The sequence below is a fragment of the Propithecus coquereli genome, unplaced genomic scaffold (assembly GCF_000956105.1).
Source record: "Propithecus coquereli isolate 6110/MARCELLA unplaced genomic scaffold, Pcoq_1.0 Scaffold7, whole genome shotgun sequence".
Taxonomy (NCBI): domain Eukaryota; kingdom Metazoa; phylum Chordata; class Mammalia; order Primates; family Indriidae; genus Propithecus; species Propithecus coquereli.
The window spans coordinates 21,370,634-21,394,001 of NW_012153062.1; the positions used below are offsets into that span (position 1 = coordinate 21,370,634).

The 23,368-nt window shown below is 37.0% G+C and overlaps 1 protein-coding gene across 1 annotated transcript in view; it reads right to left on the reverse strand.

Annotated features, from left to right (window-relative positions):
• Positions 1-23,368, reverse strand: part of AK5 (adenylate kinase 5) — a 275,240-nt gene that overhangs the window by 218,723 nt on the left and 33,149 nt on the right. Inside the window, exon 6 of the mRNA XM_012661058.1 lies at positions 3,842-4,033. Coding sequence (XP_012516512.1) covers positions 3,842-4,033 — 192 coding nt within the window. The remainder of the gene's footprint in view (positions 1-3,841; positions 4,034-23,368) is intronic.

Below are 23,368 nucleotides of genomic sequence, written 5' to 3' on the forward strand. Positions count from 1 at the left end.
CAAATGGCAAGAGTAGACAGTTCTTTTTTCTAATGCCTTCACTTTATAAAATTAAAAAAGCCAACTTCATCTTAGCCTGATTTAAAAAAATATTTTTTTCTGGTCTATTAAGTACAGAAATTAGGGAATAATTGGTATATGTGGCCTTGCTATGTGCCAGTGTGGCCCTACCCACATTCTTCGCCCACTTCTGTAGGAAAACTGGCATTGGTGAATGAAAAACAATCCTAATTTTAGCATTTCTCAGCCTATTCCTTTCCTGGCTGAAGAGATCCAGTTGTGAATCCTGGGTATGAATTAGTAGGCCTCTTCCTGTGACTGTGGCTTGCTTCTCATTTCAAATTATACTCCTCTCTCTTCCTTCTACAAAAAGTCCAAAAGAAAAATGACCATTTGCTTACCGTATAGTCTAAATATGTATAGACACGTATAATAAAAGAATAAAAATGAAAAGGTCCATGTAATGGCAGCCATGTCAGTAAGATACAGTATTAGCAAACAGTGTGTTTTCCCTGGCTATTTTGATTAGGTTTTCTTTTTAGTCAAACTGGTTTTGTTCTTTACTCAAATCTGCCAACAGCTACACAGTCGATGATGAAGTGAAAAAGAAAAAAGAGTGGATTGACGTCTATTACAATTCAACTACATTATTCACACACAGCCATTATGTAGCTTGATTACTTGGACAATATATTAATAGAAGTTAAAGAAAACACTGTGTCAATTTTATAACTGATTAGCAGACACTTTTAAAGAAAAAGATAAATTTGGCACAAAGATTTTAGAACCTAAATTATGCATTTTGGATTTCTTCAATAACTTATCTAGCGGAGAAAATGCAACAGAATTCCCACAAAGAGCACAGAATTGTTGTTATTGGTAAGATGAGCATTAGAGGGGGAAGGAAAAGAGACGAAGAAATACAAAAATTATGAAAAAATATCAATCATGTAAATTAGCCTTACAACATTCCAGGCACTGTCCTAAGCTCTTGACATCCATTTAATCCTCACAATCACGCTGAGGTAAGACTGAGGATTATGCCCATTATACCCTTACTTGTAGCTAGGCATGTGAGTCAAAGAGCACATAGTAACCTGCAGGAGGTCCCACAGGTGGTAGGTGGTGGAGCCGGAATCTGAACCAGGCCATGAGGCTGCTTGGTGTATCTTAACCACGGTCTCAGTATTACCATCGCCTGCCATGTTACACACATGCTCTCATTTCATCTGTACAGCAACATTATGAGGTAGGTAATGTCATCTCCACTTTATAGAGAAAGAGACCAAGTCCTAGAGGTTAGCTCTTTGTAGGGCATCATGAGATTACTAAATGTCAGTGGAGCTGAGATTCCGAGTAAGAGGATTGAGACACCAAAGCCCTAGAGAAAAGGAGCATAAAGATTAAGTTTCTCAACTGGACTGAAGAGGGACACGGTCTCTGCGGTCCTTAGGAACCTTATAAAGAGATAAACAATTAATCCTATTCAAGGGCGGGGAGAGTCTGTCCTATTCACTACAGGGTATTCTAATCCGTAACACAGCGCATGACATGTGAGGGCACCCTGCATGTTTTCACACTTACTAACTCATCACAGTCATCACACCTAATAACTCAACAGGTATCACCTGATAACTCAATAACTCATTGTTTAATATCTCTTTCACCACACAGGCTGTAAGCTCTGTTCATTTACTGGGAGCTTACTACATACCCGGCAAGTACTGTCCTAGGTGCCTGCAATAAATCTGTCAGTGATAAAGTAAAGATCCTTATCCTTTGCTTATTCAGCTTTGCACCCCTAGCACCTAGGAGAGTATCTTTGTGTTCAATAAATACTCATTAAATGAGTAAATGAATCAACTAGGAAGGGCAAGTAGAAGAACAAGAAAGAAAATCTACAGAGAAAAGGAAGTATTTGGGTTTGATTTATTAACCCCTAGACTTTTATTAAAATTTCAACATGCTTGTGATTAATAAGGATGATCATTATAATTATTTAACTCATCTTTAAAAGTAGAAATGCTACCAAATATATTTTAATTCCAAAAGTAAACTATGATCTAGGTTCTGAGGGAGGACACGTTTCAGGATGCGCATTGCTTCTTTGGCAGACTATTTTTTCAAAATTTATTCTCCAGAGCTCAGCCTGTATTTGTGTTCACTGCTTTCCAAAAGGTTACTTTACAAGGCAAGTTTTCTCCCAGTAATTAGAGGCGTTTATCTTAAAGCTCATTTGGTGTTAGCAGTTGAGGTTACAGGCTGTCATCCACACTGTTATTGACTCCCTCGATTAGAGGCAATGGCATTTCACCTTCATGCAAAATATTAGTAAATTAACAATCCCCACTCTGCATTCATTTGAGAAATCTGCTCTGCTTGTGATGACGAACGTGACAAGCAGGGAGTAATCAGAGACCTCCGGTAATACCGTTAAGCCTTGCAAACATCAATTAAAACTCTGGTCCTGCAGCTTGCATTTGGGGTTTGGATTACAGGGTAAATTTCTTTTTTCATGACACAATGCAAAAGTCAGCTTGGTAACTGGTGAGAAAAACACCACCCCCCCCCCCAAAATAGCCACAAAACATACACCCTGATTTTCCTGTATCTTTCTTATTACTCAATGTCTGTTTTAGACCAAAAAAATGAACTCTGGCATTGTGAACAATTTTCAGATCAGATTTACAACTCTCTGACATGATAACTTTGACTTAAAGAGCAAAATATTTCTTTATAGTGCTAAAAAGACTGCAAAGTGATTATTCTCCAAATGTCATGACTGCTTCTTTCAGGCCTAAGGGCATCTTAGTCTAATGTAGGGAGTTTTAACTCAGGAATTGTTAGGTCATAGGAACTCTGGATGGGTTTCAGGTGATTTCCCTAAAATTTGTGAAAACCCACCTTATGTGCATTTTATTGGGATGGGCATGCATTGCTTTCATCAGATTCTCTCCAGAGGCCTGTAACCCTACCAGGCAAGAATCTGGCGCAGTGGGAAGGGCCCAAGGGCTGAGAAGAGGGGTCTGCCAAAGTCTGCCGCCATCTAGCTGCCAAGGAGCTGCTGTGATTTTAGTGCCCCTCTTGCATAAAGTGCTTTCTTCAGATGGCCTATTATCCTCTTTGTCTCCTCTATGCTTTAATACTGAATCTGACGTTGTAGGGATCATCAATTTAGCTGAACCCTCCAACGTCCTGGACTCTAAAAACTGTATTAACTGATACAGTGTCACCCTTCATTGGCACGTTGAATACCAGTTACCACAAAACAAACTAAACATTTAAGAAAACATTAATATTTGCATAGTATCAAATGGAGCAGAAAGTTAAACACCTCCCATTTTGATATGTTATCACCCTTAGGAAACTTTTTGTAAAGTTAGAATCTTATTTCTTTGTGTAGGACATTATGATAAACAAAGCCCAAGTTACAATTTAAATCTACTATAACACCACACCAACTGTGTGTTTATAAATCTGTTGATTTTGTTAGTTTTTTAAAGACAGAAGAGGTGAGAAACTGGGCAAGTATTGCTTAAAATTACCTGAATATTAATAGTTACTTAAAAATACTTTTTTACTTGGGTGCTACAGAATTCTGGCCAAGGTAAAAATTTATCATCTTTTGTAAAAAGCAATTAAACTAAAATGAATTTTTTTATCATTATAGCTTAATAGACACAAATCAGGTCAAAACGATAGATTGTTTTTTCCATTGGTTCACATCCCCCCCCAAAAATCACTTTTTAAGGTAAAGAGGATTTCTAAGTGAGAACCTGGGCCAATGAAAAATTTGAAAGATCGTTCTTGTACTAAACGTGTAAAAGCAGAGCTAACTTACTGTCATGATCAGCCCCTTTTCCTGGAAGTATTTAACCAACGGAGCAGCATTCTGCTTGAAGTTCATTAGTCTCCTTTGGGTGGCTTTCAGATTGTCGTCTGGCCTCCCCTGCTGTTCCGCGCGCTTCAGTAATCTTTCTTTGAGCCTCTGATTAGCGCAAGCCAGGAACACCACCAAGTCAGGAGTACAGATCTGTGGACGGCATCGACAGCGGAGAGACAGTCAACATACCAACCAATGCAAGTGTGGACAGTGGCCTTCATCTCCTTTGTTTGGTGCAGGCTGCTGTACATTTGGCCCTCTACACATTTGCCAGAATATTTCCAGGGCTGCCACTCTATACAAGGCCAAGAGTAGCCATTCCTGTCGCAGTCCAAGCAAACGGCATTCCCCAACCCACCTGTATGCAGTAGCCCCACAAATTTCAGGAAAACACTTTTTGTCTATGCTTAAATAAGTTTCCAGGTTGAATTAAAAACAATCTAGGCCAAACTTTGCCAAAAGTATTATGTGACCTGATTTTAGAGGGGAGATGACCGTTGAGCCACAGATGTTTTCTACAACAAACAAGTACTACTGGTATGATTATTTGCTGCCATTTAAAAACTATCTACTGTATGCCAGGCCCAATGCTAAATTATTTCCTTATGATATTACTAAACTTTACAATAATCTGCAAGTAAATATTAGCTCCACTTTATAGATGAACAAACTGAGGCTCTGAGAAATTAAGTACTTGTCTGAGATCACATGGTCAATAAGGTAAAAGTTGGTATTTGAACCCAGGTCTGTCTGATCTAAGGCCTCTCTGTTCCTTCCACTATCGCAATGCACCAAATGCTCAAAGGCCTTCATGAATTTCTGAAAATGCCAAAGAATGACATGAAAAGAACCTATGAAATGAAAAGTTTTTATTTAATTAAATTAGACCTAGTATTATATTTTAAAAACATGACCATATTAAGCGAATGCATTTATTGATGAGTATGGGACAAGGCAAAAAGGTAGTTTTGCTTAGTGGTTTGAAGCAACGATCTCCAAAATTTTTTATTGCATCTTCACATTAGTAAATTTTTTTGAGCATACACCCCAATAAACATATACTTAATTTATAAATTATGCATGTATTGCTATACTAGTATAGAATGCACTGTAAAAATAAAATTTCAAAAGGATGAGATACAGTAATCATAATTTTAACATTTTTTTCCCAAACTACAGTGATTGCTTTGTATACTCTGGAGACCATTAGTTAGAAAATGGACTTTGGAGGCTGGGAGACATAGATTCTGGTGTTTTCCCCAGGACTTACCAGCTGAGTGCTGGACATATGGCTTAACCTTGCTAAACCTCTCTGTGTCTTCATCTGTCAATAGAGATACACAAACCTGCCTCCCTGAGTTATTATGAAGATTAAATAAGATAAAATACACAGCATGAACTTGTTCCATGGTAGGTGCTCAATGTATTTTAGACATATTTATTATCTCTTGGTTTTCATGATTTTGTGTGGTCCTGGTTCTCCTTTAATTTATTGATTTTTTTTCCTTTGCTCACATTTTTTCCCTCCTCAAAACCCCCAACACGAGATATTTCCCAAGGCTTAGATCCTATTTTTTTTCCCCTCCTTAGCTTCTCATTCTCTCAGTGCCCTTACACTGTTTTAGTTTCAATGACTACCTTGTGCTGATGGATTCCCAATCTACATTGCCAGCACTTTCAACAGCACCTCACTCCTGTATTTTCACGTTTATGTGATAGCTCTATTTGTATGTCTTCATGTTAGCTGTGACTCAGTGAGTTAAAAATTAATCTCAGCACCTTTCTACCTAAATGAAGTTCCCATCTTATTTATTTGCTTATTTATTTTTATGTTAGCACATTCCTTTCCTAAGTGTCTCAGCTAGAAGCCTTAGTATCAATTCTAACCCTAACTCTTTAAAACTGCAATCTATCCAGGCTATCACTGTTGCCTATTGATTTTGTCTTTGAAACACCAGTCAGACTTCCCTTCGCCCAGTTCTCACTGTCGCTGTGTTAGCAGAGGCACACACTAGGAAAAGTGACCAATAGCATGCATTTTACAATCAGATCGTCCTGAATTTGAATCTAGAATCTGCCATCTTTGGGCAAATTGTTCAATCCCTTTGAGCTGCAGTCTTCCCAACTGTAAAGTAAGGGGAAACCCCTAACTAAGTAGTTTAGTATTTCCCAATTTAAAAAAAACCATGCAAATTGCTTTTGAGGAATCTTAAAAATTTTGAAAATCACCTGTAATTTTAAGTGACTGATGATAAAGATATTGAAGATAAAACTTTTATTTTATCAAATATTACATTATAAATTTTACAATCAATATAATCTTCAGTAATATTCAGCTTCACCTAACATAATAAAGGATAAATTTTAAAATTTACTTTAAATAAATTATATAACAAAGAAGACAATTTTTGACAAACAAAATGACATATTGTGCTTAGCTTGGTGATAATGTATATTAAAATATAGGAAAAAACTGAACTACTAGCTCAGTATTGAATGCAGATAAAAACTTCTTGCATTTTGAAATTTTTGCATTTTACACTTACATTAAATGTTTTACTTTAATACATTTTGTGTTTGTTGCAGACTGTAATGTAAGTGCTTCTCTCTCTATGACACAATGAGGTCATGGATAGCCTTATATCCACGTGTGATTACAATCATCACTATACTTTGTCTTTTACTACAGGTATCGGCTTTTGAAATACTAAAGACAGCTGAGAATTTGATTTTTTTATACTTTGAATAAAGTTGCATTTTGTTTTTTAAATTAATAGATTTTTTTTTCAAGTAGTTTTAGATTTACAGAAAAATTGGGTAGAATATATAAGATTTTTGATCAATAAATGCAGCTTCAGGTCCGATAAAGATGACCTTGAAGTGAATCTGAAAAGTTATTGAATTTTACAACTGTGATTAACTTGCTATATTTCCTTGGTACAAATTAAATAACATGACTTGAAATAAAAAGATAAATGTAAAATATCCGAGACCACCATGGCAGCCAGGGAAAATCCACTCAGTGCCCAACTGCAGTCATCAGCACGCTCCTCAGATCCCTAGTAACCTCCACATACATCCACTCGTCTGGCCTTAGCTCTCCAACACTGCTCCACTCTGAAAGGAAAAATAATAAATTGTCTTTTTCTAAACTTTAAAATAGAAGCAGACATCATCCTATTTCAAAAGATGTGAAAACTCTAAAAAGTTTTCATGAAATCCACTTGCGAGATGTTGAGAAGTATCACCAAACAAAATGGCTGTCATAAGAACCTTGGCACATCTTTTCTTTGCTCATAGTCTCAAAAAATATGTACTGATTGAATGAATAAATAAGTAAATGAGAACAAGAACTGAGGTATCACTTTTGTCTACATGGCAGTAAACTTACAAATTGCTGATATTGTTTCTCCTATGGAATCAACTAAATCAGTCTTTTTTTCTGTCATTATATAGGCAATTCAATCTCCTTATATCCATTTTTCAAGCTCTTACTTGAATGATTGTTCTGTTAAAAAGAACCTATGACTGTCTTCGTATAAGCAAAGATGTGTTTACTGTTTCAGACTGCAAAGTGAGCTCATTTTAATGCTTCGTATTCTTAACTGTCAGTACTTTTGACTGCCCTATTTTTATGAAGAAGCGTTAGAGGGCCTAGACTCCATAATTCATATCAGCTACACTGTCAGAAACCAGAAAGCAAAGTACTAAAGGAAAGAGAAGATCCCAATTGAAACAAAAACTAGAATCACAGAAACTAAGAGATGGAAAAAATGTGGAGGTTATCTAACTCAAATTAATGCCAAACCTGTAATCATCTCCACAGTCTCTTGACAAATGATTTTAAACCTTGAACATTTAAACTTGAATGTTCTGCCTGAGCATTGTGTAGATGTACTTAATGCTTAGGAGGCAGTCCCTTTCATTACTTCAATAACTAAAAGTTCTTACTATTAAAAATACTGGACTAAAATTTCCTTCCCTATTCTATGTACAGGGAAAATGTAAAATAATTTTTTTTTACCAATTAAACATTTATTCAACATATACCATCATCGGAGAGGCTAGACCATATCATTATAAAAGGAAAAAAGATAACTGTACTTCATTATCATTTAGCATGGAGATAATTTCTGGGCAGAGCTTTCAACAGACCATGGGGCTAGGGGACAAAAGCTGGAATAGGGGGCCCACCAAAGAGAAGGATCTCGAAGGACACCACCCCAACCGTGGCTTTTGGTTGGGGCCTGTAAAGGAGAATAAAACCTCAGTCCCCTTGCCCCGCCACCAAGTCCTTATACAAATGGAAGGTCAACACTGGAGCTGAGTCATGCAACACCCCTTTCCAAATGAATAGCTGTTACTAACATTGTGCATTAGCCAGATCCCCACAGAACTGTAAAAAGCTTCCGGCATCTATGAAGGACAGCCCCCACAGATCATTCATAAGGAAATTATTTGCTGGCCTCCCATAAACAAGGGCATGCATATTGTAATTTTAGGTCTGCAGGCTAAGTCCAGCTCCTAAAACTAAAGTCTGTCTGATTTCACACTGATAATGTTGATTACAAATGTATCTTCCCAGGTACAGAACAGAGACAAGACCAGTCATTCTTCCGCCTACCCAGAGAGGTCTGCATAATTTATTTTTCCTTTACTCCCCTTTTCTCTTCAAACATTCACTTTATCTTATGTAAAGTGTAGATTTCTCAAGCACTAACTAAAGTCTCACAAGAAAGTATTAATAACTATTTGTCTTACTGCCTGTTTTGGGTTGTCAAGCCCTAAAGGGCTATACCATCAGAGTAAGTGTGAATCAGCCCTCACAGTCTGAATCTTATTTAGAATTAGGCTGCAGGCATGGTGGCTCATGACTGTAATCCCAGAACTTTGGGAGGCTGAGGTGGGAGGATCACTTGAGCCCAGGAGTTTGAGAACAGCCTGGGCAACATGGTGAGACCCCATCTCTACCAAAAAATGAATAAAAAGAAATGCTAGAATCATTTCAAACCCTCAGTACATAAAGGAAATTGAATGTGTTTAACAGACACAGATGAAAAAAGAACCAATGAATTAAAGGGTAGGTCAGAAGAAAATATCCAGAATGCAGCAAAGGGAAGAAAATGGGAGAAAAAGTACATATAAGACATAGATAGAAGGTTCTATAAAAAAATGAGCAAGAAATATTTGAAAATATAATAACTAAGAAGTTTTCCAAACTGACAAAAGATATCAAGTACTAGATGCAAGAAGCAATATAAAACCAACAGCAATAAACATAAAACTCAGATCTAAGCATATCATAGTAAAATTCCTGAAAATCTAGATGGATAAAAAACATCTCTAAAGCATGCAGAGAAAAAGAAATGAGAGATTAACTTCAGAAGAACAACAATCAGCCTAACAGCTGAATTTTGAAAAGAAACAATGAAAGCCAGAAAAACAATGAAATGATTTTTTTAAAGTGTTGATATACAATAACTGCTAACCTAGATTTCTATATCCAGCAAAAAGTGTCTTTCAAAAACTAACACTAAATACTGAAATTTTCAAACAACCGAGAGAATTTTTCATCAGAAATTCTACATTAATGGAAATGTTAAAGAGTATTCTTTAGGTAGAAGAAAATTGATCCAGGATAGAAAGTTGGGCCAAAAGCAAGAATGAAGGGCAATGAAAATGATAACTATGTGGGTAAACCTAAATAAATAGTAAGCATATAAAAGTATAGTAAAAGTATTTTGTAGTATTAAAAACAGAAAGAGTAACTAAGTCATGAGGCAGGTAAATGAAGTTCAACTGTTCCAAGGTCTTTGACTTGTTCAGGCAGTGGTAAAACTACTAATTTCTATGAGACATTAATAAGTTAATGATGCATGCCATAATCTCTAGAACAGGAGTGGGTAAAATTTTTCCGTAAAGGACCAGAAGGAAAATATTTTAGGTATTGTAGACCATATGCTCTTGTAGCACGAGGAGTAGCCCTAGACAATACAAAAACTAATGGGCATGGATGTGTTCCAATAAAATTTTTTTTACAAAGACAGGCAGACAGTAGGATTTGGCAAATAGCCATAGTTTGCTGATCCCTGCTCTAGAATAAGCACTAAAAAATTATAAAATGAAATATAATGAACATAGCAGAGGGGAAAATTAAAAATTACTTAATTCAAGAGAAAGCAAGGAGAGAAAAAACATAAAACAGACAAAGAGAAAGCAAATTGTAAAATAATAGATTTAAACCCAAATACATAAGTAAGTGCATTAAATTTGAACAGAAAAAATATTTCAATAAAGATGGTGCTATGGTTTAGATAATTGACCCTCCAAATCTCATGTCAAAATTTGATCTCCAATGTTGGAGGTGGGGCCTAACAGGAGGTGTTTGGGTCATGGGGGTGGATCCCTCATGAACAGCTTGGCACTGTCTTTGCAGTAATGAGTGAGTTCTCACTATATGAGTTCCCATGAGCCGACTGTTAAAAAGAGCCTGGCACCTCCCTCCCCTCTGTCTTGCCTCCTCTCCAGCCATGTGATCTCTGCACACACCAGCTCCCCTTCACCTTCCGCCATGAGTAGAAGCAGCCTGAGGCCCTCATCAAATACAGATATTGATGCCTTGCTTCTTGTACAGCCTGCAGAACCACAAGCCAAATAAACTTCTTTTCTTTATAAATTTCTCAGCAGCAGGTATTCCTTTATAGCAATATAAATGGCCTAAGACAGATGGATCGGATAAAAACAAAAACAAAAAGAAAATCCAACTATTTGCTGTTCATAAGAGAGTGTCTCAGCCTGGGTTCTCCTGTGTATGTGTGTCTTAGGGCAGAAAGCCAAATGTACACCATGAGTTGCTGCACATTACACTGGCACAAAGCTGGTCGCAGCAGAAACGGCCAAGTAAAAAATGGACTCAAGGGTATGAGGTGGAGCATCAGAGGTGTTTGATATGGCAGTGCACCAAATACAAAAATGCAGAAAAGCTAAAAGCAAAAGGATGAGAACAGCATACCAGGCAACACAGTGAGACCCCATCTCTACAAAAAATGAAAAAATTTATAGGAGTAAAGAGGAGGGCCACTTTCATACAGCAATTCTTAAAATACCTGATGTCAGTTAATATTTTTTCCCTAAGTCTTTTTTCCAGGACAAATATCATTTCCCCTCCCATTATAGTTACAGTTTTATTAAATTACATGAATGAAATGAAATCTGTTCTAATCACTGAGGCAAACTCTGATACCAATGTGAAGAAGAGTCTACATAGCATGTTACTGAAAGGGCACTCCTTGCACTAGCTGTCCTTACGCAGATATCCTCCAGAAGCTTGTTAGACTTGCAAATTCATGAGCTCCATTCTGTTCTCCTGAATCAGAACCTCTAGAGATGGGACCCAGGAAAGCATGCTTTAACCTCTGCTTTATATTACAAGAAACTCCCTATACAGAAATGCGTGGTCAAGACAGGAGCTTAGTGAAGTTGTAGGCTCTTTAAAAGTAAAATAATATTAACAATAAAAATCCAAAGCAGATCAATATGATTAAACACAAAAATGAAAGAAAACTGTTTCGTTTCACTTAGGGAGATGACTAGTATGTGAAACCTTATTTTGATAGTGTAGGCATTTCCTGTTGAAAAGCTATTTTATCTGCTATGGCTTGAATGTGTCTCCCAAAAGCTCATGTGCTGGAAACTTGGTTGCCATTGCGGCAGTGTTAAGAGGTAAGGCCTTTGGGAGGTGATACGGTTGGGATGTTTGGCCCCTCCAAATCTCATGTTGAAATTTGATCTCTAGTGTTGAAGGTGGGGCTGAGTAGGAGGTGTTTGGGCCATGGGGGCAGATCCCTCATGAATGGCTTGGTGTTCTCCTTGTGTGATAATGAGTGACTTCTGGCCTTGCTAGTTCACATAAGAGCTGACTGTTTACAGGAGACCGGCACCACCTCTTCCCTCTCTTTGCTCCTTCTCTTGCCATGCCTACTCCCCCTTTGCCTTCCACCTCGATTGAAAGAGCCTTGAAGCCCTCACCAGAAGAAGATGCTGCTGCCATGCCTCTCGTACAGCCTATAGAACTGTGAGCCAAATAAACTTTTCTTTGTAAATTACCCAGTCTCAGGTATTCCTTTATAGCAACAAAAAAATGGACTAACACAGGAGGTGACTGGGTTAATGCCATTATGGCAGGAGTTCGGCCCTCTTTTCCTCTCTGTCTTGTGCTATTCCACCCTTCTGCGTTCTCCCCTCTGCCACGGGATGGCCTTTACCAGACGCCAGCACCATGCTCCTGGACTTCTCAACCTCCAGAACCGTGAGCCAAATAAACTTCTTTTCTCTATAAATTAACCAGTCTGTGGTATTCTGTTATAGTAGCATAAAATGGACTAAGACAATATCTATTTCTATAATCCTGTGGTAATCTCTTACAGCCCAAAATGTGTAGCTTCTTTTACTATTTTAGTGAAGTAGTAGTTACCATGTTACTCTGTCCTTTCACAAGCCTAATTAATCACATCTACTGAACAGAGTATATCATTAATGGTTTCAAAAATATTAGCATTAAAGTTAGTTTATGAAACATACATTTCTGTGGTTTGAATTTTCTGGTGCAAATCTTCATTTCAATAAAAGCAGTTGGGTACATAAGGCTGCCAAGATGTAGGAATTTAATGAAGAAGAAAAATTAAGGTCTTAGTTAATATTATAGATTATACCAGGTTGACAATAAGGAAATGAATGTAAACTTACAATGCTATTTTCCCCAAGATGTCTTCTCCCCATCACTAATTTGATTATTCAGTCATCTATTTCATCCATTTATATATTCATTCATCTGATATTTACTAAGATTTTATTATGAGCTAGACGCTGAAATTCTAGGAAGGTAGACTGAGACTAGGTGGGCTGGCATTGTCTTCCACACTAAGCAGCTCGGTTTTTTTCTTACGCACATGGGAGTAATATATTTTATTCTGTGCTTTAGAGTGAGTGCCAATGGCAATGTTGGCAGCAGATTGTATAGGGAGAGACTGGAGGCAAGCAGACAATCTGGAAGAGCTAATGAGCCTGAACTTTCGGCAATGATGTGTCTCTTATGAGTAGAGGTCAAATAAAATGTAATGTAAAACATGATTCTTAATATTGTCTTTATAGATGCACTTGATTTTAATGATCATTGAAAAAATGGAGGAACCATTAGTGCCAGCATTAGGCAAACAGCACTGAAATGAACAAAAGCACTTTCTGAGATTGGAGGAGAGGGAGAAATGAAGGTAAATGGGTAGAGTCCAAAAGTACATCAGCTGATTCTACACCTGTGGGATGAGCCATACCTACCTGGCTCACAGTGGTCAGTTTATGGATCCTTCATTACTAGTGCATGTAACGCATGGTTGAGTAGATTGCAGAAAACGGTATCTATTAAAAAGTGGTCACATGATTAGATGATAATGTTGGGTGATGTCGCTGACCCAGACAAGAAAAATCATCATAGGGATTTTCCTCAGCATATTGTTAATGTCACCATTTAGTCAACTTCTAAACCAGCTCTATCTGCCTCCTTATATTTAACATTTAAATTCATAATATTGACAAAAGGAATAATTTTCTATGAGATTCTGTCATTGGTATGCAAATACAAACCTGACTTGTGTTGTCTACTATGTTTATAAATTCATGGAGGCAAAGAAGATTGGGAGGGATCTTTAAAGGTCATGTAGCCCAAATCCCTATTTGATCTATTGCATATCAATTAATTTTCAAACAAATTATTGGAGCAAATATAAGATGTATTTTTTATTTCATCAAATAAGATAAAATGTATTCCTTTAAAAAAGAAGTAACATTGTTATTTTTCACTGACCTATCTATTTTAGACAACTGGATTTTTATGCTGTGAGACATACTGCATCCATTCAAAAGTATTATTAGAAAAAAGTGGTTTAGAAATTCATAAAGCAAGAGGCACATTTCAAATCTTTCAGAAGCATTTCTTGGAGAAAAATAAAATATAAGAGTACATTAAATATAAACTGATATTGTGGGAATACAAAATAGATGAGAAATGATGTGATAGCTCCATTAATATTCTATGCACAAACTTATTGAATGGAAAATATACTAAAAAGTCACCACAAAATGTCATTATTAAAGATTTCCATTTGGACTTTAGATGGAAGTACTTTTTTTTTTCTTTAATTTTGGTGTCATTCCAAAGAAAAATGGATATATTTTTCTCATGGATAAGTTATCTTGATATGTGTGGCTGAGAGAAGCTAACACTTCAAAAGAAGATGCATGCTTAATATAGTTCTATTTCACACTTATCCACATTTATTGCTTAGCACTCACTTAAACACAAAGATTGTCTCTCAAGGAATTCATGAAAGACTATTAAGTTATTAACGGTGCAGGAGGAGTGATGGTATTCCACTCTATTCATTAGACATTAGTATATAGTGCTCTTTGGCTTATTTCAAAATAACTCTTCTCTTTCATATTGTTAATGAAAAAAATACTTTAAACTCATATCTTCAGAGAATATTTGAGGCATTCAGTGTGATCCAAACAAATTCCAGCCAGAGTGTGAGAACATATCTTTAGGACAACTTGTTCTCAAGATTTTCTTGTGCATCTTAAGTATGAGAAACATTAAGGAAGATTCATTCATTTTTCTACTGATTCAACCCACAAGCATTTATTAACTGTTTAATATGTGCCTTCAATTGGTTAAATTAGTTCACTGTTTATTCACTCATTTCTTTTTCTTTTTAAAAATTTTCTGACAAATAGGCTTCTAAGGCTACCCAAAAATGAATTTATAGGTAGGTGTCCACATCAGTTCAACAAACATTTAGTAAGCATCTATTAATACTGAGTCAATGACCATACTAGATGAAAGAAATGCAAAATGGGCAAGACATGCAAATAAAAGTCCCTGCCCACAAGGATCTCCCAAACCATTGTAGAAGCAGACACATAAAATGTTATCTCAATACAGTGGAATTCTATGGAAATTCCACTATATTCAAATATAGTTCCAAGATGGAGGCCAGCACAGGGTGCTGGAGAGGTACAGAAGAGGGCCTTGAGGTCTGGAAACCTGTGGTCCATGTGAGTACCACAGGACCATATGGGACGTCTTCTTTCCCCAGCAACTTCCCATGGCTCAGCTTTTCCTGTGGAAAGTGCGTAGAGGGAGGAAGAAAAGAAGGAGTTACATCTGAGTCTGTGTCCTGCTAGGCAAAAATGGATCTATGAGAAACCCTGTTGATATAATCAAATTATCCTTCCATCATTCATGCACTCATTCACCTACTCAGTGAGATTTTATTTGAATACTACCAGGCACCAAAAGTATAATAGTTATAATTCATATTTAAAAGGTAGCTCATAATCTGGCATCCAGCTCTAACTTGCTCTGATGTAATACGGAAAGTGGTGAATCCAAGACTCATTTTAGAAATTGATGGCCTGGTAACCATCGTCATATCCAGAATAGCAAGCTGAGCTGAGAGACTACCCAATGAAGTGATCGATCAGAAAAATATGTGAAATCAAGACTCTTTTAGACAATCAGGAATAGTCTCTGCTCAACAATTCCCCCATCCCACCCCATGCTCCTTTAAATACAACCCACCTCCAGGAGGAGGATGGAAGTTTTGGGTTTTTTCCTATAACAATCTAATAAGTGGCTTGGCAGATATATGGTTCTAAACATCTGGGATGGGAAGTCAAAGTGTTTAACTCTCTAGTCTATATAGTGGGGGGATACGACCCCATCCAGGGGGGTTTATACCTGGGATGGGAAGAAGAATCATCAATGCTTATGATCACAGCACTCTGGACACAGCTTCAGCATCCTTCTCAGCAGAGCAGATCAAGGAGCCACTACCATCTGAATGAATACAATCTTTTTCTTACCACTGGTTTATACACATAAGTGAGGTAGTTCCATAAGGCATACATGAGATTAGTTTTAGTTTTATTCTATAGCCATGATGAGTAACACACATTATTATGTTCCATACTCAACTAATTGAATTTTTTTTTTTTTTTTTTGAGACAGAGTCTCACTGTGTTGCCCGGGCTAGAGTGCCGTGGCGTCATCCTAGCTCACAGCAACCTCAAACTCCTGGGCTCAAGCAATCCTTCTGCCTCAGCCTCCCGAGTAGCTGGGACTACAGGCATGCACCACCAGGCTCGGCTAATTTTTTCTATATATTTTTAGTTGTCCAATTAATTTCTTTCTAATTTTAGTAGAGACGGGGTCTCGCTCTTGCTCAGGCTGGTTTTGAACTCCTGAGCTCAAACAATCCGCCCGCCTTGGCCTCCCAGAGTGCTAGATTATAGGCGTGAGCCACCGCGCCCGGCCAACTAATTGAATTTTTAATGCTAAGCAGTGGTGGATGTAAGAGGCATTTTTATTAAAATCAAAGAAGTTATTTCCTAACACTGTTGATGCCAATTTTTATTAATAATATTCTACTCAGCATTTTTGGCAGGCTAATCTTTACTTTGCTTTCTCATTAGTAAATGGGTAATTTTCCAAGGCTCTATAAGGCAACAGCTATTATAATAACAGGTCTTTTCAAATTGTGCTGGTGCCATTGAGTTGAATCCAAACTTTCGAGTCTTTGTTGGCCACAGCAGCAGCTGCCTTCACCTTGTCTTTCTGCTATAGCAGGGAATCGGAGCACTAAAATATGATCGTTCTAACAGGATATTTTTAGATTATTAATTTAGTGCTTTATTGTTCCCTTGTTTTTGGAAATGTATGAGTGATTTGGGGAAAAACTAATTTGAGCTCAAAACCCTTTCCAAATATTCCTCTCCTCTCTCTATTTCTGTCTCTGTATGTCCATGTCTGTGTGTTTTATCTATCTGTACATACATGCATATGTATACATACACATACATAAACACACATTGCCTAATGGATTGTAATAACATTTGGTGGTTCAAGTAAAATATATTTGAGTGAATTTCCAAAAGGCTTATTATTAAATTTTAATATTAATAGAAAGCAAAGAACCACAGATATGGAAAGGCCCACCAGATTTTTTTTTTTTTTTTAGAAGAAGGAAAGAGAAGTTTATTACTTTGCTGGCAAAGGAGGAATATGGTAGACTTGTCTAAAAATCCAAATTCCTGAACATAAGCAGAAATACAGAGCTCTTAAAGAGAGGGCCCTGAATTCTAGGCTATTCTAGGTTAACAATTCTAATCTTCCCATCTCCCACCAGAGACTATAAACAATTATTTATTCTATTTATTCCCTTGTTCACTCATTTACTCAATCATTCACTCAGTAAATATTGAGTGTTTAATTTGTACAAAAATAATATTAAAGAATTTCTAAAAATTTCCAGATAAGAAGAATCAATTGTTGGCTCTAACAATTTTCTCCAATGCTTAACAATTAGTACTTTTTAGGGAGATTTTTCTCATATGAAATTCAAATTAACTTATTTTAAATAAAAATAAACTATGCATGCTTGGGAAACACATATGAGGAGATATTATAAAGAAAAACAAAGATTTGAAGCTGAGCAGACCTTATAGGATTGAATGTACTCTCTCTTTCAAAACAGGCCATTTGGGAAATTAAAAATTCACTTGAATATGTTGTTCACTGTTCAAAGCATTTTGGATCTAACTCCAGAGAGGTTCTTTTCAACGGTAAACCCTAGTCCTTTCAGACTTTTTTTTATTGCTCAGGGACATGGTATAGATGGGTGGAGAGAACACCAAAGAAAGGAGTTAGAGGTGCTTAGTGGCTACCAATCTTTTTAAATTCAAAGATTCTTTTAAAAAGGTTTCACGAAATCCCAACAATCTCCATGTGGTAAAGCTGTACTTTGGTGTCAGTTGATTGAGAAAATGCTTATGTTTGCCAAGTTTTGTTTTCTCTGCAATGACTCAGCAATCACCAGAGACAGGGACTACCAGTTACAGATGCAAGATAAAGTAGCCTCTAAGATTTGTGCTTGAGTTACTCTCCCATGAATCAATGTGCTCATGGAGAGCATTAGTTAAAGCATGAATGGGAAGAATTTCTTTAGGCCATGACTCACAGACAAAAATAAATAAATCAAGGATTACACTCAGATTAAATTCAATAATCAAGGGCTACTCACCACATTAGAAAATTAGTCACTACTCACTTTTCTGATGCAAACGTACCCTCTAACCCATCCACATATTTAGGCAAGTACCCACGACTATGTGTTTGAACAATGTTAGTTTAAAAAAAGATGTTATTCTTCTAAGTCAATATTTTAAAAAACAATCATCATGGAAAGTTAAACAACAATCTAGAGGTTGCTCATCCTGTTTTTTTAATACACAGAAATTTGCTAATATATAGAAATACAATTGATTTGTACATTGACCTTTTATTGCATTAACTTGCTAAATTTAATTAATAGTTTTGGTAGTCATTTTGTAGATTAGGATTTTCTTTGTAAATAATCATGTAATCCATAAATGCAGACAATATTACTTCTTCCTTTCTTGTATTTATGCCTTATATTTATTTCTCTTGTCTTAGAGCATTATTTAGAACTTCCAGTACAATGTTAAATAGAAGTGGTAAGAGTAGACATCTCTGCGATTCCCAATTGTTAGGAGGAAAGCACTCAATATTTCACCATTAAATATGATGTTAGCTGTAGGTTTTTGTACATGCCCCTTATCAGATCAAAAGAATTTCCTTCTATTCCCAATTTCCTGAATTTTTTCATGACACAATGTTGAATGTTGTCAAATTCTTTTCTTGCCATTGTGGTCAAAGAACATACTCTACAAGATTTCAAGCTTTTAAAATTTATCGAGAAGCAGAGTTGCACAGCAGAAGCGTGCTGGGCTCATAAAATTTATTGAGACTTGTTTTACGGTCTAGAAAACGGTTATTTTGGTAAATGTACCATAGGGACTTGAAAACACTGTGTATAATTCATTTGTTTGATATAGTGTTCTAGATATTGTTCTTCAGATTATCTATATGCTTACTTATATTTTTTCTAGATGTTATGTTACATGCTAAGAAAGAATTGTTAAATTTTTTAATTATGCATGTGCATTTATTTCTTCCTTTATTTCTGTCAATTTTTGACTCCTATTTTGAAACTTTTTTATTAGGTATATACACATTTATAGTTTGTATGTCTTTCTGAGGAATTGACCCTTTTATCATTATGAATGTTCCTATGTCTACAGTAATACTCTGTCTGAAGTCTACTTTAATATCAATAAAGTCACTCCAGCTTTTTAAGTCTTGTGTTTGCACTGTATAGCCTCTTTTGTCCTTTACTTTCAACTTCTGTCTTAATTTTTTGAAGTGTCTCTTGTAAAAAGGAAGTATACTCATTTCTACCCAAATAATGAAAATCCTATTTGAATTTTTCTGTAAAGGAAGGAATCCTTCTGTAGTGTAAACAATTACCCTGTCTATTCATTGTAGAAATGCAGCATCTCTGACATTATTTTTCTCACAACATGGGGCACATTTGTACACATATTCATTCTTCACAGAATGCATTGTGCTTATAGTCAGTGCAACTAAATTGGTAAGATTTGAGAATAGTATCTTGGACTTCCAAAATATATGACAGCCAGCTTAATTTGAATTTATATTTTTGGTAATTACTTAGGACACTTAAATTATAACTGTATCTGCATTTTCTCAAGGAACTGGCCTTTTCTATTAAAGAAATTAAGGGAATTGTGCATGGAAATTAAGAAAATACAGTAGTTTATGCTTGAGTGAATCGCTGTGCAGAAAACACAAAATGTTAACACTGGGAGAGCTTTCAGTCATTCATCCTTGTCAAGTATTTGGGGGACATGTTAACCAATGCATGCTGGCATAAAAGGATGAAGATATAGTTCTTGAACAACTACTATGTGCAGTACCTTGTAGAGCTGTGAGAAAGACAAAAAGTAGATGAAAAAGAATCTGCTCTTAATGACTCTATAGTTGTACTGTAAATTTTCCCTTTGTCGCTCTATACCATTCTCTCCACAAATCTGTGGGCTTGGTGACTCTTCTGGAATGCATCAGTGGGTGCTCTTAACCTCTGGCTTCCAGCAGGCTTTGTTCAACAGTAAACACCAGTAGGAGACCAGAGGGAGGGAGGAGAGGAAGCCTGGGGTTTATCCCTCAAATATGCCTCCTCTGGGATCATGACAGGCTGGCTACCTCTCTAGTGAAGGCTTCTGTAAGGAACCCCTCTTCATACATCTGTCTTTTTCTTGGGTCTAAGTTACTGCTCCCCCTTCTTGAACCGGTAGGCCAAGGGATGGAAACAGATCCCACTTCCACCAGCCCTGTGCTACTGAACTATCTTTTGTAGTTTCTTCATGTCCTATGCACTTTTTTCCAAAGGCGTCCTAAGCACACCTTTTTGTTGTTTTCTCATGCTCTATGCACATCTTCATTAAACACTCTTCTGTTTAGCCTGTTTGAGTGTACCATCACTTTCCTGCTGAACCTGACTGACACAGCAGGTTGACGAACTAATAATTAGCAATATACATCATGATATGATAATGACCATATCAATGTTACAGATTGTAACATAATTTGCTGAACAAGTGGAGGTTAAGGAGAAATCTCCAAGATTTAGGGTCCTAAAGGAAAGTGTCCAAGAGAAGGTGAGACTGAACAAGCAGCAAAAAATGACTACTGACAAGAGACAGACAGAGAGGGAGCAGGGACTAGACGTGTTTAAGTCATGGTGCTGAACTAAGGCACATCCTGCTCAGATCACCTGCGTGGGGCAGTGATTCCACAGAGACACATGCGCCTAATGACGTTAATGCCAGGAACGCATCTTATCTCCCACGCAAGAAAGTGTGAAGACTGGTGAAGGTGGCATTATTGGGATAACTGTGGCTGTGCTCCAATTTCAGTACTTCAGTATTCTCAGCGACAGACCACGTGTTCCATAACTGTGACAACATGCTCTGCCTGAGGATCTTGCTGTGTGCTGTTATACACTGAATTAAAGTTTGCACTTTTGTTTGTTTAGGAATCAACTTTACTAAAGGTCGTTAATTTATAAACTTGCAGATTCTTGGGTTCCACCCCCCACAAATTCTACTTAAGTAATTCTGTCAAGGGACCTGAACAATTTACATTTTTTAACAAGACATATACCTGATTCTGACATAAATCATACAGGGAGAAATGTGTGTGAACAATAATTGACATTAAAAGTTTTTAATCGGAACAGTGAATTAATGACAGCGGTCTTTTAGAGAGATGAATGTGGCCATAGGACACAAGACAGACCAGATGTGGAGAGAATAAAGACGGGGAAGGTTGCTGAGAAAAGATTCTAAAAGTCCAAACAGGTGGGACTGTGTACCTGCGCAGCAAGAAAGGAAACGAAGGGAAGGGACAGATAAGAGCAAAGTGAAGAATGGGCAGGTATTTACTGAGCTTCATGGTGTGGTGGTTTAAAACATGTCAATAAGATATTTTTTTAATACTCCTCCTACAAAATATAAAGGTGGTTTCTAGTTCCCTTCCCCTTGAATACAAGCCAGCCTTACTGACTCCCTTCTACCAAAAGTGGGAGAAGTGACACTGGATGACTTCTGAAGCTAGGTTAGAAAAGGTGACAGGGCTTCCTTCTGGCTCTCTTGGGTTAACGCCTTCGGAGCCCTGAGCTGCTAAGAAGTCCTCTACCCTGAGACCTCCATGTGGAGAGGTAGGAAGAGATGCCGTCGAAGCCCCCACTGCTCCGGTCCTCAGCTGTTGGAGTCTTCCCAAACCAAGCATCAGGCACATGAGTAAAGACGACTTGGAGATGACCCCAACCCCAAACACCATTTTCTTTTCTGTTTAGAGATAGAGTCTAACTCTGTCACCCAGGCTGGAGTGCAATGGCACTGTCATAGCTCACTTTAACCTCAAAATCCTGGGTTCAAGTGATCCTCCTGCCTCAGTCTCCTGAATGGCTAGGGCAACAGGTGTGCACCACCACGATTGGCTAATTTTTTAAATTTTTTGGTAGAGATGAAATCTTGCTATGTTATGCTGGCTAGTCTCAAACTCCTGGCTTCAGAGTATCCTCCTGCCTTGGCCTCCCAAAGTGCTAGGATTACAGGAGTGAGCCACTGCACCTGGCCCCAACCACCATTCAAATGCAACCTCAACAGAGACCTTGAGTCTCAATAGAGACTCAAGAATAGCTGAGAAGTTCTTGATTTCCTAATTCATAGAAGGCATGTGAAATTATAAATAATTATTGTTGTTTTAAGCTACTAAACTTTGAGGTTGATTTCTTATGCAGCAACAGTATCTAATATTCATGGTAAGGTCAAAGATGATTCTGATTTTATCTTTGTAGAAAATTTGGAAATTCACTCTTTACATAGAAAAATTATAAGAATTGCATTTGTCTTTTAACTTTAATGGTGTTTTGTAGTATCATAGCACATTGCAATAAAAATAAATGAATAATCATCTTCTTCTAATATATTCTCACTTTTGAAACCTAATTATTAAATAATTATAAACAAGCTTCTAAGTCATTAGTTCCAGGAGAAAGCGTTGACATTTTCTCTAATATTTTGCACTAAAGTGCTAATTCTTAGGAAAAATATTGCCTAATTAAAACTAAATCACTTTCCCTTAAGAGCAAATCACATTTGTCCCCCTTAGGAACAGCAAATCAAATTATAAGTCTGTCAAATCAATTCACTATGCAAGTAGGATGACAGCCCTATAAGGGTTGATTTTCTTTTATCTCTAAGCTTTTTTACAAAAACATATTTATTTAGTTGAGAATTTTTCTTGTATCCAATCTCACTCACTCAAACTCAGAACTTATGCTGTTTTAGATTCCTTTCAGATGGCAATACTGAGGCTAAATTACAGATCCTAGAGGAAATCGCGACTAGAAAAAGAAAAAAAATTAATAGTCATATATACATCCTCCACAAGGCCTCACTCTCTTTCATCCCACATTGCATGATGAATGAGGTTCACAGGGCTTCATGTGTTCAGGGCCCACAACCCCCCAAGCATGATTCCTGGGGTCCTTTCTCTCTTACTCAAGAAGCCTGAAGGAATGCAAACGAGTAAGAGTGGCATCCAAGGTGTCATGGTGGGCTTCAAAGTCCCCTCCCCATCACCTCTCCCATTATGATCCAAGTAAAAATGCTTCATGTCTATTACTAAGCATCAGTACTTAACTATGAGCATTACACCTCAAAACTATGAACAACACACCTCAGGAAACAAAAGCACCCTGGTGAACTGCTGCTTTCACAAGAGTTTCAATTTGTTTAAAGGAGCCGTTGTTTCAGTTACTCCCCAAACAGTCCCTGAGTGTTATGTATCAGACATGTTTAATTCCCCAGCCTAGGGTTCCTTAAGTAGGATGTGTGCACCCAGGAGGATGGCTCAAGGTGATGATTTGGGGTACGGAAAGAAATATTAGAGTTTCTGTTTAAATTTATTTTTTAAATTTAACA